The sequence below is a fragment of the Schistocerca gregaria genome, chromosome 2 (genome assembly GCF_023897955.1).
Source record: "Schistocerca gregaria isolate iqSchGreg1 chromosome 2, iqSchGreg1.2, whole genome shotgun sequence".
Classification (NCBI taxonomy): Eukaryota; Metazoa; Arthropoda; class Insecta; order Orthoptera; family Acrididae; genus Schistocerca; species Schistocerca gregaria.
This window is the reverse complement of record NC_064921.1, coordinates 770,939,514-770,956,079: the sequence shown is the minus strand read 5'-3', so window position 1 is coordinate 770,956,079 and position 16,566 is coordinate 770,939,514. Positions and strand designations below refer to the sequence as shown.

General features: G+C 42.4%; 1 protein-coding gene across 3 annotated transcripts in view; it reads right to left on the bottom strand.

Annotated features, from left to right (window-relative positions):
• The window catches only part of LOC126335001 (exostosin-3-like), a 269,093-nt gene that overhangs the window by 155,995 nt on the left and 96,532 nt on the right, over positions 1-16,566 (bottom strand). For all 3 annotated transcript variants that reach the window (XR_007564797.1, XM_049997825.1, XM_049997827.1), the window contains exon 3: positions 10,534-10,749. Coding sequence is in view for 2 of the 3 variants with exons in the window: in XM_049997825.1 (XP_049853782.1) it covers positions 10,534-10,749 (216 nt within the window). In the remaining variant the exon portion in view is untranslated. The remainder of the gene's footprint in view (positions 1-10,533; positions 10,750-16,566) is intronic.

Below are 16,566 nucleotides of genomic sequence, written 5' to 3'. Positions count from 1 at the left end.
AATTATTCTTCAGGTGCTGAGCCACAGCAGCTGCTGAGCCCGGGTGCCTATAGAGACATCCAATTACCATGTCTGAGCCTGCTTTAACCATGACCTTCACTCAAATCATTTCTCAATTCGAATCTCCGTCAATTTACTTCGATACTATTGCACTTCTTATCGCTATAAACACGCCTCCCCCTTCACTGTCGAGCCTGTCTCTGCGGTATACACTCCAATCTGAGTTTAGGATTTCGTTACTGTTTACATGTGGTTTCAGCCAACTTTCTGTCCCTAGTACTATATGGGCGTTGTGACCGTTTATTAATGAGAGCAGTTCTGGGACCTTTCTATACACGCTCCTGCAGTTTACTATTAGCACATTAATATTGTTATTCCTTGTTGCATTTTGCCTACTCCTGCCTTGCCGCGTCTCAGGAGGCGTCTTGTCGGGCCTAGGGAGGGAATTCTCTAACCTAAAAAAACCCCATGTGCACTCCACACGTACTCCGCTACCCTCGTAGCCCCTTCCGGCGTGTAGTGCACGCCTGACCTATTCAGGGGGACCCTACATTTCTCCACCCGATAGCGGAGGTCGAGAAATTTGCACCCCAGCAAGCCTCTGGTTTAAGCCTTCCACTCGGCTCCAAACCAGAGGACCGCGATCGGTTCTGGGAACGATACTATAAATAGTTAGCTCTGATTCCACCCCGCGAGCGAGGCTTTCCGCCTTCACCAATTTCGCCAACCGCCTGTACGAACTGAGGATGACCTCTGAACCCAGACGGCAGGAGTCATTGGTGCCGACATAAGCAACAATTTGCATTCCGGTGCACCCAGTGCTTTCTATCGCCGCCGGTAGGGCCTCCTCCACATCTCGAATGAGACCCACGGCAAGCAGACAGAGTGAACACTGGCCTTCTTCCCCGACCTTTCCGCTATTTGCCTAAGGGGCTCCATCACCCGCCTAACGTTGGAGCTCCCAATAACTAATAAACCCCTCCCCCCGTGTGTCTGCTCGGACCTTGCTGAAGGAGCAGCCACATGTCCACTCACACGGCCAGCCTCCACATTAACCCTCCGCCTCGTGCGCCGCGAAAGCCGCTGAACCCGCCACTCCCCTTGGGGAGAGGGTGACCCAACCGCGCCACGTACCCGCGAAGATGTCTCGATAGCAGGGGCAGTGGGTGAAGCATGTAACCGACTCCCCACTGCCGCTACACTCCGAGGCAGCAGCCTGAAGACGGCTGACCGCGGCCATCAACACGCTCAGCTGTTCGCGAAGAGTGGCCAGCTCCTCCTGCGTCCGTACACAGCAGTCACACATCCTATCCATCCTAAGGAATCAATTTACTGAAGAGACTTAATCAACTTTTAACTAGACTTCTAATTCACTAAAGGCGGCTGATTATTGACTTAACTGTGATTGCTAACCACATCTTGCAGAAAACAATGAAAATAGCACTACCTGTCTCCGGACTGTATTCAAAACAAACACTAGCACTACTGGCACTATGGTTGACTAAATGGACTCTCTCTCACTGTATTCAAAACAAACACGAAATCTATGGAACACTATTAATTGCACTCGACAATTAAAGCTTCCTAAATGCAAGAACACACGGAGGAAGAAGTGACAAGTAAGAAAAATATAGTTAATACTTAAATTAAGGTAACTCGCTGCACAGCAGATGTGAAGCAGACGGCGGTTAGGGCGACACTGGGTGCATCTTGCTTAAACTATTGACAACCAGGAAAATTCGTGGAGAATCTGAGGATAAGGTTTCACAAGGTTTGTACAGGAAAGGGATTCACAAAAAGTCTAACTCCTTGAACGCCCAACTACTTTCTCTCGTGAAGATGTCGGCATTTGAAGTTTTCGAGTGCAGTACCTGCAGATACAGTTGTGGATCGCACGTCATACAAAGCTAGAAACTTTACCGCCATCAGTATTCTAGGAACAGTTCATCGATTTACACTGCGGTTCCTTCTTCTCTTTAATCAGTACATTACTTGCACTAACTATTATGTACATGAGGTGGACAAAAATATGAAAAAAATTGAACACATTCCCAATGCTAATATAGTACAGGAGACCTGTTGGTTTTGCAAACAGCTTCTAGTCGTCTCAGAATGGATAACTACATGTCACGTATAGTTTTCGAGAAAACATTTCCTCCTGTAACGTAGTGACAAGTTTCGTAATGATGATGGAGGTGGATAGCATCACGCATCCTTCTCTCCAAACTAGAACACAAAGTCTCAGTCAAGGTGTGTCTGCACCTGTGCGCCTTGTATCTAGTAGACTTCCGTGGGGGGCAAGCTGCTACCGCACTGTGACTAGCTACAAGGCGCACAGTCGTAAACGCACCCTTACATTAACATCTGGTGTCGGTGCCGGCCAGCGCAGATGCGACAATTCGTCCTTTCGCTCACAAAACCAGTCCTGGACGACGTGCGTTGCGTCAACGAGGGGCCTGCCGTCTTGGAACACAGCGTAACCACTCGAGGACAGTCACTGTACCACGGTATGGAACTGATCAGTAAAAATGGTCATATAAACCTTGGCAATAATGCAGCCTTCCGGAGTAGCCACGCGGCCCATGGGTTGAACGATATGGCAGCCCATAAAGTCGCTGGAGCCCCGCCATGGTTCACTGTTGGTACGATAACTCCACCAGAAGTTGGGCACAGTGTGAAACCGGACTCATCCGAACAAATGACTTTCTTGCACTGCTCCATAATAAAGGTTTTACGCTTTCTGCATCTAATGTTCCTGTTACGGGCATTTGCGTCACTGATGAGTGGTAATGGAATTTCAGCTAGCCCTACAATTCCCTGCTCATGTAGCAACCTTTGTGTTGTTTGGGTGCTAACAGGATTCGTGAGTGCGACATTGAGTTCTACAGTGACTTTTGCAGCGGTCGTCCGTTAGTTTTTGGACACAACCCTTTTCAACGACTGCCTGCCACTATTACTCAACACACACTTTCGTCCGTGTTGTAATGTGAAGGATGATGTTTCTCCGTTTTACCTGTATGAGGTACAGATTGCGACATGGTATCTCCTGAAAAACAAAATACTCTCTCTACCTTACTTAGAGGAGCGCCCACCCTATGAGCATCAACAAATTATCCACATTCTAATTCACTTTCCATCAAGATAATACCCTCACAGGTACATTATTCTGACCACTACTGATACTTTGAATATACACTACTGGCCATTAAAATTGCTACACCAAGAAGAACTGCAGATAATAAACGGGCATTCATTGAGCAAATATATTAAACTAGAACTGACATGTGATTACATTTTCACGCAATATGGGTGCAGAGATCCTGAAAAATCAATAACCAGGACAACCACCTCTGGCCGTAATAACGGCCTTGATACGCCTAGGCGTTGAGTCAAACAGAGCTTGGACGGCGTGTACAGGTACAGCTGACCATGCAGCTTCAACACGACACCACAGTTCATCAAGAGTAGTGAATGGCGTATTGTGACTAGCCAGTTGTTCGGCCACCATTGACCAGACGTTTTCAATTGGTGAGAAATTTGGAGACTGTGCTGGCCAGGGCACCATTCAAACAATTTCTGTATCCAGAAAGGCCCGTACAGGACCTGCAACATGCGGTCGTGCATTATCCTGCTGAAATGTAGGGTTTCACATGGATCAAATGAAGGGTAGAGCTACGGGTCGTAACGTCCACTGCTCAATGTGCCGTCAATGCGAACAAGAGGTGACCGAGACGTGTAACCAATGGCACCGCATACCATCACGCCGGGTGATACGCCGGTATCGCGATGACGAATACACTATTCCAATGTGCGTTCACCGCGATGTCGCCACACACGAATGCGACCATAATGATGCTGTAAACAGAACCTGGATTCATCCGAAAAAATGACGTTTTGCCATTCGTGCACCCAAGATCGTCGTTGAGTACACCATAGCAGGCGCTCCTGTCTGTGATGCAGCGTCAAGGGTAACGGCAGCCATGGTCTGCGTGCTGATAGTCCATGCTGCTGAAAACGTCGTCTAACGGCTTGTACAGATGGTTGTTGTCTTGCAAACGTCCCCAACTGTTGACTCAGGGATCGCGACGTGGCTACACGATCCGTTACAGCAATGCTGATAAGATGCCTGTCTTCTCGACCGCTAGTGATACGTGGCCGTTGGGATCCAGCACGGCGTTCCGGGTTACCCTCATGAACCCACCGATTCCATATTCTGCTGACAGTCAGAAGTTTGGTGTACCTTCGCCGGTATGGTGAAATGTAATGAATCAGACAGTTAAGATGGATTTGTTTAAAAAAGTTTTGGAAGGTGGCTGGCAACAGCCTTAAGTAATGTATAAAATGCATATTTGAACCATAAATTGTTTTTATTTTAAACCCAAATTCTCAAGTGATGCTCTGTATACATACAGTGTCATATATTTACATTCATGCCATTCACGATACATTTTAAGTAATGATTAATGGCATATGGCGGCTTAAACCATTTTAACCCTTCACCCGTGAAGGCGGTCCAAGACCGAAACCGGAAGAATTTGGGTTTAAAATAAAAACAGCTGACGGTTTAAATATGCATTTTATATATGAATGTTCTGTGTTTCCCCTGTATCCGTACAAATCGCCTGTTTATTTAGATATACAAGTCGACTTCCGAATTCTCCTTTGTGTGAGGCCGTGCATGCCAGAGTCGTGAGCCGGTTGGAAATGTTAGATTCTAATGATTGACTTTTCGTGTCACTTATGAATCGTCATTCATTGATTGCGTCAGTACTCGCGTATATCGCGATATGATGTGAAATTTTTAACATTTTTGAGTGCCGCGATAAGGCCGCACTATTATCATCAATTGTAGGCCCGGTCTTAAATTGTGCTTTCTTAATTTCATTGTGTAATTTCAACTGAAAGAGGTCTATTTTCTAGAATTTTCTGACTTGAATAAGCGTATTTCTGAAAATTTTGATAAGTTACAAGTGTTGAGAATAACTTACTTCGTAGCAAAACAGTGTTTGTGATTTCGCAGCATATCAATCTTTGTGATTTACTGTTACTGTCAAAAGATAGTTCAGACTTCATTTCGAGTGTGTATCACTGTGAATAAACTTAAATTTTTGAGAATTTTCGGAAGTCACGATTGTAGTATGCATAAGCTGTTCTTAGTAAACCGTGGTTTGAAATTTAGTTTCTGCTGTACATATTATAACTAAAATTTTGTGTTACATCTAGTTTTCCTTTCAACAGGAGACTAAATTAGCTACATTTATCATACATTAACATTGTCTCTAAGTTTGATAGCGACTATGCTTCAAATGGCTCTGAGCACTATGGGATCTGAGACCATCAGTCTCCTAGACTTAGAACTACTTAAACCTAACTAACCTAAGGTCATCAACCACGCCCATGCCAGAGGCAGGATTCGAACCTGTGACCGTAGCAGCAGCGCGGTTCTGGACTGAAGCGCTTAGAACCAATAGGCCACAACGAGCGGCGATAGCGACTATAAGCTCAAAAATTTCTAAGAAACCGCTCATTTCTTACATTAGTTTTTCTGCTGCCTTAACACAAATCTCGTTATATATGCTTATTATTTCTGTTCTTAAAGAGAATTAGTGACACGTTCGGGTCAACAAATTGAAAGAAAACCAGCGGGCCTAGATCAAATTAATTTCTTAACTGTCCTGCAAAACATTGCACCAGCCACAGCACAGCTCCGCTGTGAATGTTGTTCTCAAACACTGGATAATTCAGCTGATGTTCGTAGGCACCTTGATTACTGCCTACCGATTAGTATCTTCTGCGAATAGGTGTACTGGAACATCTCCCAAAAATCGTGTACTAGACGTACCAAAGACACCTCAAGTTCTGTCCCCTCCTGTAGGTCCCGATTCCTCTGCAGGAAGAGTAGGAGCTATCCCTTTTCGTCCACTTCTCTGCTGGTGGCGTTTCAGTCGTGGGTCAATGTGTCCTGTCCTGTGAAGGATGGACTGGCACAAGGTAGGACTTGGATAGTCCCCCTAGATTCTTGATGCTGTCTTCCCCCGAAAATAAAACTGACCCGGTGGGATTCACTTTACATGTTGGGGAACGTGCTTATCCTGTGTCAACAGGAGGCAAACACAAAAACATTATGGGTTATTCATCTTCGGCAGGTCGGACGGGCGACGAATAATGGTACCTATAGGAAAATGGCAACACGGGACTTAATGGAACACCAGGTGCTGTCAGTGTGTATGCCGCATGTTGAAGGAGATATTCCGTCAGCCACAGAGAGAAAAGGGCATAGAAAAACGCCGACTGTGGTGCACTATGGAACAAACGATTTCTGTCACCTGGGCTCCGAGGTCATACTTGGATAATTCCAACGACTGACAGAGAAACTTGAGAATACCAGCCTTGTACACGGAGTTACAGCAGAGCTCACAACTGGCTGCATCGGCCCAGAACTGATTGTGGGCCTCTGGTTCTCAGTACGGTGAAAGGATTGAAATACTTTGGGGGCCATGTGATAAGACAGACTACGACGTCCTGGACTTGCACCATTGAGTTGAGAACTGTAGAGGACCCTCAGTGTGTCTGGAGTGCACTACACGACAGAGGATGCTACCCAAGTAGCAAACGAGGATTCTTTAGATTAGGCACTTCTATGAAGTCCAGATAACGGCAACTGTAGGAGATCCAGAAGTAATAATGGAACACCCAAAGGAATTTCCCCACCCCCTTCCCGTACACACACGGGCAAGAGAATTAAAATCCTCGTTGTAAACTGCCAAATCATTCGCAACAAAATACCTGAGTTTGAAGCGTTCGTGAAAAGCAATTAAACTCACATAGTAGTAGGTCCAGAAGCTAGTTCAAACTTTAGGCTGATAGCAGTGAGAGTATTGGGCAAATTCTAAACGAATGCCGAAAGAATACGCTAATGGGACATGGTGCAGGTGTATTCCTCACACTAGACAAGAAATTCAAATCGAACAAGGTAGAAAATGAAGCTGCATGCTACATTGTTTGGGAAAGGCTCAGCATCAGCATTGGATATAATAGTGTCATTGGATCCTACTATCTTCCACCAGACAAACCTCCTGATGTAAGCAAAATCTTTAGAGAGAACATGAGCTCTCTTTTATGTAAGATCCCCGGTATACAGTATTCGTGGGTGGAAACGTTATTCATCCAACAATAACTACATAAAATTACTCTTTTGTTAATAGTAGGCGTGAGAAGATATCCTGTGATTTATTACTAAATGCCTTCTCTGAAAGGTACTTAGATCACATGGTTCAAAATCCTACTTATGACGGAAACTTTTAGATCTAATGGCAAAAAACAGACCTGACCTGTTTGAGAATGTCCGCATTGATAAAGGTAGGAGCAACCACGATTGTGTTTGAGCAACAATGATTACCCAGTTGCAAACGGAAACTGAAATAAGCAGAAAGTATTACACTTACAGTAAACCAAATAAAAAAAAACAACATTGTCATATTTCAGTGAGGAACTTGAAACTCTTGCACAGGACAGGAGCATGTAAAAGAGCTATGGCTCGCATTTAAACCAGTAGTTGACCATTCAATGGGCAGATATGTACCTAAATGAAGACTTCATGATGACAAGGACTTTCCAATGTATGTAGCCATTGAAAATAAATTTCTAAAGAAATAAACACTGCTGCATGATGTAATAGGTGACATGGTGCTATCAATAAAGAGACGCTAAATAATATGTGTTTTGCTGTCAAGAAAGCAATGCGCGAAAGCATTAATGACTACCGTAGCAGAATGTTGTCGAAAGATCTTTGCGAAAACCGAACACCTTCTTACCGTATTTAAAAAGCTGTTCGTGACATCAAAGTTAGGGCCTTGTCACCCGCGGATAAGACATAAACTGAAAATCAGAGTAGCAGAGCAAAAGCAGAAATGATTAACTGTGTTTTCAAATGTTCCTTTACAAAGAAAAACTCAGAAGAACTGCCATAATTTAATTCTCGTGTCACGGAAAAATTGAGTCCTTCAGTGTTACCTGTAGATGTTGGTTACAGATATTAGTGGCAGAGTCATTAAGAAATATCTAAAACCATTAAAAATCAACAACGTTCCAGGGTCCAGAGGGTCCCCTGTCAGACTCTGTACTGAACATTCAGCTGAATTAGCCTCTCTTTTAACTATAATCCATCGAAGAAAAGAACTGTGCCCCGTGGTTGGAATGCGAACAAAGATAATACCCGCCTATTAGAATGGTAGTAGAAGTGATCTACAAAACTATCGTTTAAGGACCTTGCCATCTATTTCACGGAGAATCTTAAAGAATATTTTGAGCTAAAATATACACTACTGGCCATTAAAATTGCTACACCAAGAAGGAATGCAGATGATAAACGGTATTTCATTGGAAAAATATATTATACTTTAACCGACATGTGATTACATTTTCACGCAATTTGGATGAATAGATCATGAGAAATCAGAGCCCAGAACAACCACCTCTGGCCGTAGTAAGGGCCTTGATACGCCTGGGCACTGAGTCAAACAGAGCTTGGATGGCGTGTACATGTACAGCTGTTCGGCCACCATTGACCAGACGTTTTCAATTGATGAGAGATCTGGGGAAAGTGCTGGCCAGGGCAGCAGTCGAACATTTTCTGTTTCCATAAAGGCCAGCACAGGACCTGCAACATGCGGTCGTGTATTACTCTGCTGAAATGTAGGGTTTCGCAGTGATCGAATGTAGGGTAGAGCCATGAAATGTAACGTCCACTGTTCAAAGTGCCGTCAATGCGAACAAGAAGTGACCGAGACGTGTAACCAATGGCCCCCCATACCATCACGCCGGGTGACACGCCAGTATGGCGATGACGAATACACGCTTCCAATGTGAGTTCATCGCGATGTCACCAAACACGGTTGCGACCATTATGATACTGTAAACAGAACCTGGATTCATCAGAAAAATTGACGTTTTGCCATTCGTGCACCCAGGTTCGTCGTTGAGTACACCATAGCAGGCGCTCCTGTCTGTGGTGCAACGTCAAGGGTTACCGCAGCCATGGTCTGCGTGCTGATAGTCCATGCTGCTGTAAACGTCGTCGAACTGTTCGTGCAGATGGTTGTTGTCTTCAAAACGTCCCCATCTGTTGACTCAGGGATCTAGACGTGACTGCACGATCCGTTACAGCACTGCTGATAAGATGCCTGTCATCTCGGCTGCTAGTGATACGAGGCCGTTGGGATCCAGCACGGCGTTCCGTATTACCCTCCTGAACCCAGCGATTCCAGGCATCACAACAACGTTTCACCAGGCAACGCCGGTGAACTGCTGTTGGTGTATGAGGAATCGATTGGAAACTTTCCTTGTGTCAGCACATTGTAGATGACGCCACCGGCGCCCACCTCGTGTGAATGCTCTGAAAAGCTAATCATTTGCTTATCACAGCATCTCCTTCCTGCCGGTTAAATTTCACGTCCGTAGCTCGTCATCTTCGTGGTGTAGCAATTTTAATGGCCAGTAGTGTACTAAAATAGCTCGAACAGAATGATCTCCTCAATGCCAACCAGGATAGATTTCGAAAAATACATCATGTGAAACCCAGATCGAAGTTTTCTCACATTACGTACTGAAAGCGATGGATCAGTGCTGTGAATTGCATGCAGTATTTCCCAATTTCGGAATGCTATTTGGCTCATAAGTGTGCCTACGTTTATTCACAAAAGTACGGTGCTGCTCTTTATAAAATGAAAAAAACGTATGTCCTGTGACAAGTAACAATGTGTCACAGGTGGAATCGACCAACTCCTGCATATAGCTGGATGTAACGCTTTCTAGGGATATGAAATGGAACGTAAACTAGGCTCAGTCGTAGATAAAGCAGGAGGCAGGATTCAGTTTATTGGTAAATGCGATGGAAACGGAATCAGTCTCAAAACGAGAATGCCTACATATCAGTCCTACAACCCATCCTAGAATATTTCTCAGGTGTGTGCGCTCCATACCAGGTGGGACTAACAGGGGATATTGAAAGTATAAACAGAAGGGCAATATGAATGATCGCAAGTTTGTTCGGCCCACGGGAGAGTCTCAGAGAAACGCTGAAGGAACTGAGATGACACACTCTCGCACATAGACAGACTATCTGAGAATGCCCACGTACAAAGCTTCTAGAACCGGCTTCAATAGACGACTCTAGGAATAATCTACACCCGCCTACTCATCGCTTCCCCAGGAACAGTGAGGACAAGGTTAGAGTAATTAGAGAGGCATTCAAACACTTATCCTTCCCCACATTCCATACGTGAATGGAAGTGGAAAGAAACCATAATAACAGGTACCTTCTGCCATGCACTTCACAGTAGTTTTCAGAGTATGGATGTAGATGTTTTCAGTCCAAAGTCTACACACTTTATCAACCAAAAGATACTTTCCCTGCGAAGTATTATAAATGTCTCATCACACATACATCTACCTGTGAGACAAGTTTATATATTTACATGAAGGATTTTAGATTTTTACAGCATTACAGGATTACAAATAGAATCTACTACTTACAGTGAAAGAAGCATTGAACACGCTAGGTGACGGTTTATCCAGTACTGGAGTCGGGGGAATCCCTAATCTCGTGCGCAGCAGCGCGATCACAGTGTCAACAGCCGCCTGCGCAGAAGACATGTAGCGCTCCCACAGCACGCGGCCCTGGCGGCGCATGGCCAGCACGTCTGCGTCCCCCACAGCACTTATCAGGAAGTGAAGTTCCGGGGCGCGTGCCTGTCAGAGAGTAAAATGTTGTGTAGGTGGGTATAGCAAGTGAAATAGATTAGATTAATTATTCATTCCATAGACCCACAAAAGACGGAATCCTTTTGGGTGTAGAACATGTCAGGTAAACAGAGGGATCCCTCCTGGGTGTGGAACATGTCAGATCAACACATTACGAAAATGTAATTAGAAAAACTTGAGTTTCATTAATTTTAATCGTCCTCTGTCAATAAACAGTAAAATTATGTACATTAATTAAATTGAAACTTCTAATATTTACAGATTTAATACTTACAGCTGCTTTCATTAAATCTGTCATTCAGACATTTGGTAGTTTCTTGGCTATTACAACCAAGTATTCTCCAAAATTAAAGTAAATTATTCATTTCAGTGATCGTCAGTTAAGAACAGTCAGATTATGTACAAGACTTAAAATTAAACTTCCACTATTTACAGACTTAAGACTAACATGTGCTTTCCATACATCCATCATTTACACAGCAGGCAGTTACTTGGCTGTTACAACCAAGTATTGTCAAAAATTAAAGTACAATAAATTTTCATTGAAATGATCTACTGCACTTCTTGAGAAACTCATGGATGGACTAGAAGGAGTTTGGCACCAAAAATTCTTTTAAATTATGCTTAAATTGTGCTTTGTCTCAAACTAAACTCTTAATGGTTGCTGGTAACTTATTGAAAATATGAGTTGCTGAATACTGGACTCCTTTCTGGGCAAGAGTAAGTGATTTTAAATCTTTATGTATATTTTTATTATTCCTGGTAGTGATACTGCGAACTAAGCAGTTAATTGGAAACAGAGATGTATTATTTACAAAAAACTTCATTAAGTAATAAATATACTGAGACGCTGTGGTTAATATGCCCAATTCTTTCAATAGGTTTCGACATGATGATCTTGGATTTTCGCCACTCATTACTCTTACAATACGCTTCTGTACTCTAAAAGGTTTTTTTGTGTTTGTGGAGTTACCCCAAAATATGATAGCATATTACATAATGGAGTGAAAATAAGCAAAATATGCCAGTTTTTAAAATATTTATATCTCCTATGTCTGACATCATTCGCATTGCAAACACAGACTTGTTTAGGCGCTTTAGCAGTTCGTTAGTATGTTGCTGCCAACTGAATTTATTATCAAATTTTAATCCCAAGAATTTTACTCTCTCAACTTCTCCTATTTCCATTCATCATATTTTATACACACACCAGAAGGAAATCTTTTGGAAGTTCTGAACTGCATATAGTGGGTCTTTTCAAAGTTTAATGACAGTGTTGGTAGCTCTGCATCAGGCGAGACGCGTGAGTTTTGTGCTGCCGTACAGATAACTGATTTAGAGTGCGATTAAACTCTGTGTAGTTCAGGAAACTAGTTTAATACGTGTATTAGTGTGTTTTGCAAGCTTACTATGAAAGATTTCACTTCTCTTTGCGTATTAGTCTAGAAAACGCGAAAGGAACATAAAGTAGGATTACGATCGTATTCTTGCATACATTTTAGGGCAGTAAAACTTATAGAATCTTATTTAATTGTTCTGTTCCGTTCCAGCAAGTTAAGAAAAGCGTATCCCTTCGTTGTTTAACTCTCATTTTGCGAAACACAGCGTAAATTTTAAATTCCGGTATCTGGAAACTTTGTACATACGGTAGTAGCTTTGTACTTTGTATATCCTCAACAACCCGTTACGCACAAATGCAAAGGCAGAAATAAATCACTTTGTGGCACTTCAAGAAGACATCCAGTAACTTACGATAGCACTGAAATAAAACTTGTCATAATGACTCTTACTGCAGACTACCGTCACAACTACCTCCACAGTTGTCACTGGTTTCAATCGGTAGCAGAAGACCTTCGGATACTCGAAGACAAAGACGAAATAAAGCTCTCCAAAGCGCTGTGTATGCAGAGGAAGTGTTCGCCACATGGTAGGGATTAGCGTGTCATTACCCCCCCCCCCCCCCAAACACCATGCAAAACAAGCGGGAGCACACATGTCAGCGGACACACGGTCTTGACTTAGCAACCGTTGAGAACAGAACTCCAACTGCACACCACCGCAAAATTGGTGCAGTTATTCCGTTTATGAATTAAAAAATGTATTAAACCACTTAAAATTCACTGCCAGTTGATTGACGTGTGTGGAGTGTTGTGTTTTGCCCACTCGTATCATATAGAGTATCTAGTGCTTTCTAGGGTCGCTAAACAACAATTCAAGGTCCATGTAATTAATGCAGAGTATTCAAACCCTAAAACAGGCATTAGCAAAACTAGCAAGAGAGCAGTTTCTTCATTGCTACGTCAGTCCAAAAATTTTTTTGTTGATTTGCTTCTTCGTGGAAATGGTGTGAAATTTCAGTTGGACACGGGTGCCTCTGTTACATTGCTGAATCGTAACACATGTCAACTGTTAGGCTCCCCGCGCCTGTAAAAATCTGGCACTCACCTGTCATTTTGTAATTGACGAGACATTGCCTTTCTCGAAAAATGTACTTTCCCTGACATGTATCGCTCGCTTACGCGAACAGTGACTTTTACGGTGCTACAATCACGCGATTGTGAAAACATATTTGATCTTGAATCATTTGATTTGTTTAGCTTTAATCAGGAAAATGTGTTGTCAGTGTCTGCATTCAATGCAAAAGGTAGTGTAGCTAGCTTGCTGAAAGAATTCCCGAAACTCTTTTCTGAAGGTTTAGGCAAGGCTAACAATTTTGTTGCACATGTTACCACGAAAGAGAATGCTCAGCCGAAATTTTGCCGGGCCAGAACAGTTCTCATTGCATTACGGGACAAAGTCGCTGCTGAACTTAAAGAATTGCAAGATAGCGGAGCTATTGCACCCATACAAAGTAGTCAATGGAGAAGTACACGTGTTATGCTCCCCAGACCTTCCGGTGGCATTCGCCTCTGTGTAGACTTTAAGTGTACGGTCAACCCACAAACTGTGGTTGATACTTACCCATTGCCACGCCCAGAGGATCGCATGGATTGGTTAGACATTGGTGGCTCCTTTTCAGAAATTGATTTGGGCGACGCGCATCTTCAAATACAGCTGGATGAAGAATCTCAAAAAGTGTGTTTAGTGAATACTCTTTTAGGCTTGTTTAAATATTTGCGTTTCTCTAAAAGGACAACTTTTAGTTTTCACTCGGTTGCCGCAACTGATTAAACACTGGCGTTCAACTTTACATCTGAGAACCAACAAGAATGGCTTGAGTGGTGGCATTCGTCTTTACCGAAAGCGCGAAATTTCATTGAAGTCATGGTACCTGCGTTTTCGTGCAGAAAGGGAGGGTATTGGTGGTCAGGTTTATGCCAGCTGGAACCACAATAAAAGCTGAAAGATACCGCAAAACACAGAAAAAGCTCATACTAGCAGTTCGGAACGGGAGAAGAGAAACGTTGACCAATTCACTACGGCAATGTTGGCCCTCGTATCACTCGCAAAACCGCCGTTCTCCTGCAAAAGTTTGAATGGATCATCACCTGGCTGCCCACACCATGGTTCGGGACTGGCAGCCAGTGAGTAGCAGCTGAACTTTTCGTTGAAATAACATTTTCTGGAAGGTGGTCAAAGATGTGGTTCATCGCTTCCTTATGCACGCGCTAGAAACCGGTGTGTCAGGGTCATACGGTTACTGTCCGTCACAGTGTCTACAAAAATGCATTCACTGAAATGGAAAATGTCTGGAATAAATACACGCATTTGCTACCTTTATAATCTAAGTATCATAGAAAATAAGTGTTTTTTGTATTTCTAAAAAAAAAGGAGACTTTTTTTTGGAATTAACATCATATGTAAAAAAAGGCAGGAGAAATTTATTCATATTTAACTACTCAGATATGCAATGTGATAAATGAAATAGCGTATATGATACTAGTCATAATAGCAGAGCAACCAGTCAATTTCTAATGCTGTGTAGTGTCCACGAGTCACTCAGTTACATAGAGTATAGAAATGGGATTTATAAATAAGTGGAAGGATACACATCGTCAAAAAATCTGAAGGTGGCGCCTTCTGTACATAGTACACCTTGATGTTTATTTGTTCAGTGTTTGACACTGAAAGCGTATCAAACATTCATTAATGAAATTTGATACCTTTAGACATACAAAAATCTGAGTGTGGAAAATATGCAAACGACTCATTAACAGTTATGCTCATATTAATAACTTGAATACAACGTATTAACGTTCCACAGTAATATTTATTAGTTATGTATGAACCAGCTTTTGGCTTCTTAGGTCATCGTCAGATAACCTAATGGTGAACAGATAGTCCACACAACTTCAGTGAGAATTCATGGCTGTACAAAAATATGTGATATTTTATGACTATATCCATACAAAACACAAGCATAATATAATACCGAAAGAGACAATGAACACATAAATCTTACGTTACAGTATATTCAAATATTAAAACTATGTTAGTGTACAAAACAGAAATGTTCTACAAGTGAGTAACGACACAGACCACTATGTCGTTAGGACCGGCCGAAAATCTGGAGGGGAAGAAAGACGCCTATGGAATGTGGGTGTAGAACAGTTACAACGAGCTTATTAACTAGTGGTGAGAGGAATAATAACTGGGTGAGTAATGGACCTGTGTTTGGTCATTAAGGGCCAGGTCAGGACTCTTTCATTGGTATTTATTAATGGCCAGAATTTCAAGTAAGGTTAATTTTCTTCCTTTAGTTCCTTTATGGAAACGTCACATTTCAGATCATACGAATGGCATTCATTGGGTACGTTCAGCAAAGGCGGAGTCCTTCTTTCTCAGTCTCCAATTCCTTTCATTCTCAGTCTGCATAGTGTCCTACCTCGTTGACCTACACATAATTTATAAGTTGTACGCATGTTCTGAGACACATGTTGCCACGTATCATGTGCTCTTCATTCTAATGCTGAACTGAATAACTTCACCACTTATCTGTAGAAGTAATGATTACGGGGAACTTGCAATAGCTCAGACCAAAACATAGTAGCAGTGAGATTGTCACTGTAGGAGTACTATTCTACAGCTAAAAATCTATAAGATCTTTGTCTACGAACTGTAATGTAAAGAAAATATATTTTGTACGCAGGAGATACAGAAGTGCGAGAAAGGAATGTTTCATTTGTGATTGGTAGAGGATTAGATCGATCTTATGAGACAGTGACTATCATTTAACAAACGTCTCTGTTACACTACTGTTCATGATGCTCGTATTACGTTAGGTGGCATATGTATTGATGATGCTAGGTTTCCCCATACAGAAGTCTTAAGGACAACTTAGAAGCAAATATTTTATGTTAATGAATGATGACATCATTGTTGACGGTGTCATGAGGATGACAGAGAAGCTTTTATCGCCCCACTGAGAACGAGAGGTCCCTTGAGACGGATCGTGAAGTCAGACTGTGCGACGGTGAAGGTGGAAATTGGTTGTTCCTTTTGAAAGTAACAGTCCAAATACTTGTCTTAAGGTAAAAATATCATCCTCTATTTGGTTAAAAAACAAAATAAAGATGCTTTGCTCCTGGCAAGCAGCAACATGTATTTTCCGCTGCGCAGTAAGCAGCACAGTGTTTTTATCAGTATTCTCTAGTTTGCACTGCTACAGTCATCAACTTTATACATAAGAAAGAAAGGTAAACAAAAAAGGAAGATGTAACATGCTCAACGAGTGTTTGAATGTATAAGCGAAACAAATTTGGGACTGGAGAAAGTGGTTAGTCACAGTAATATTCGTAGTACAAATAACAATAGCAAAATTTTTTTATTATAATAATTATTATTTTCTGGCTCACAGAGTTTCAT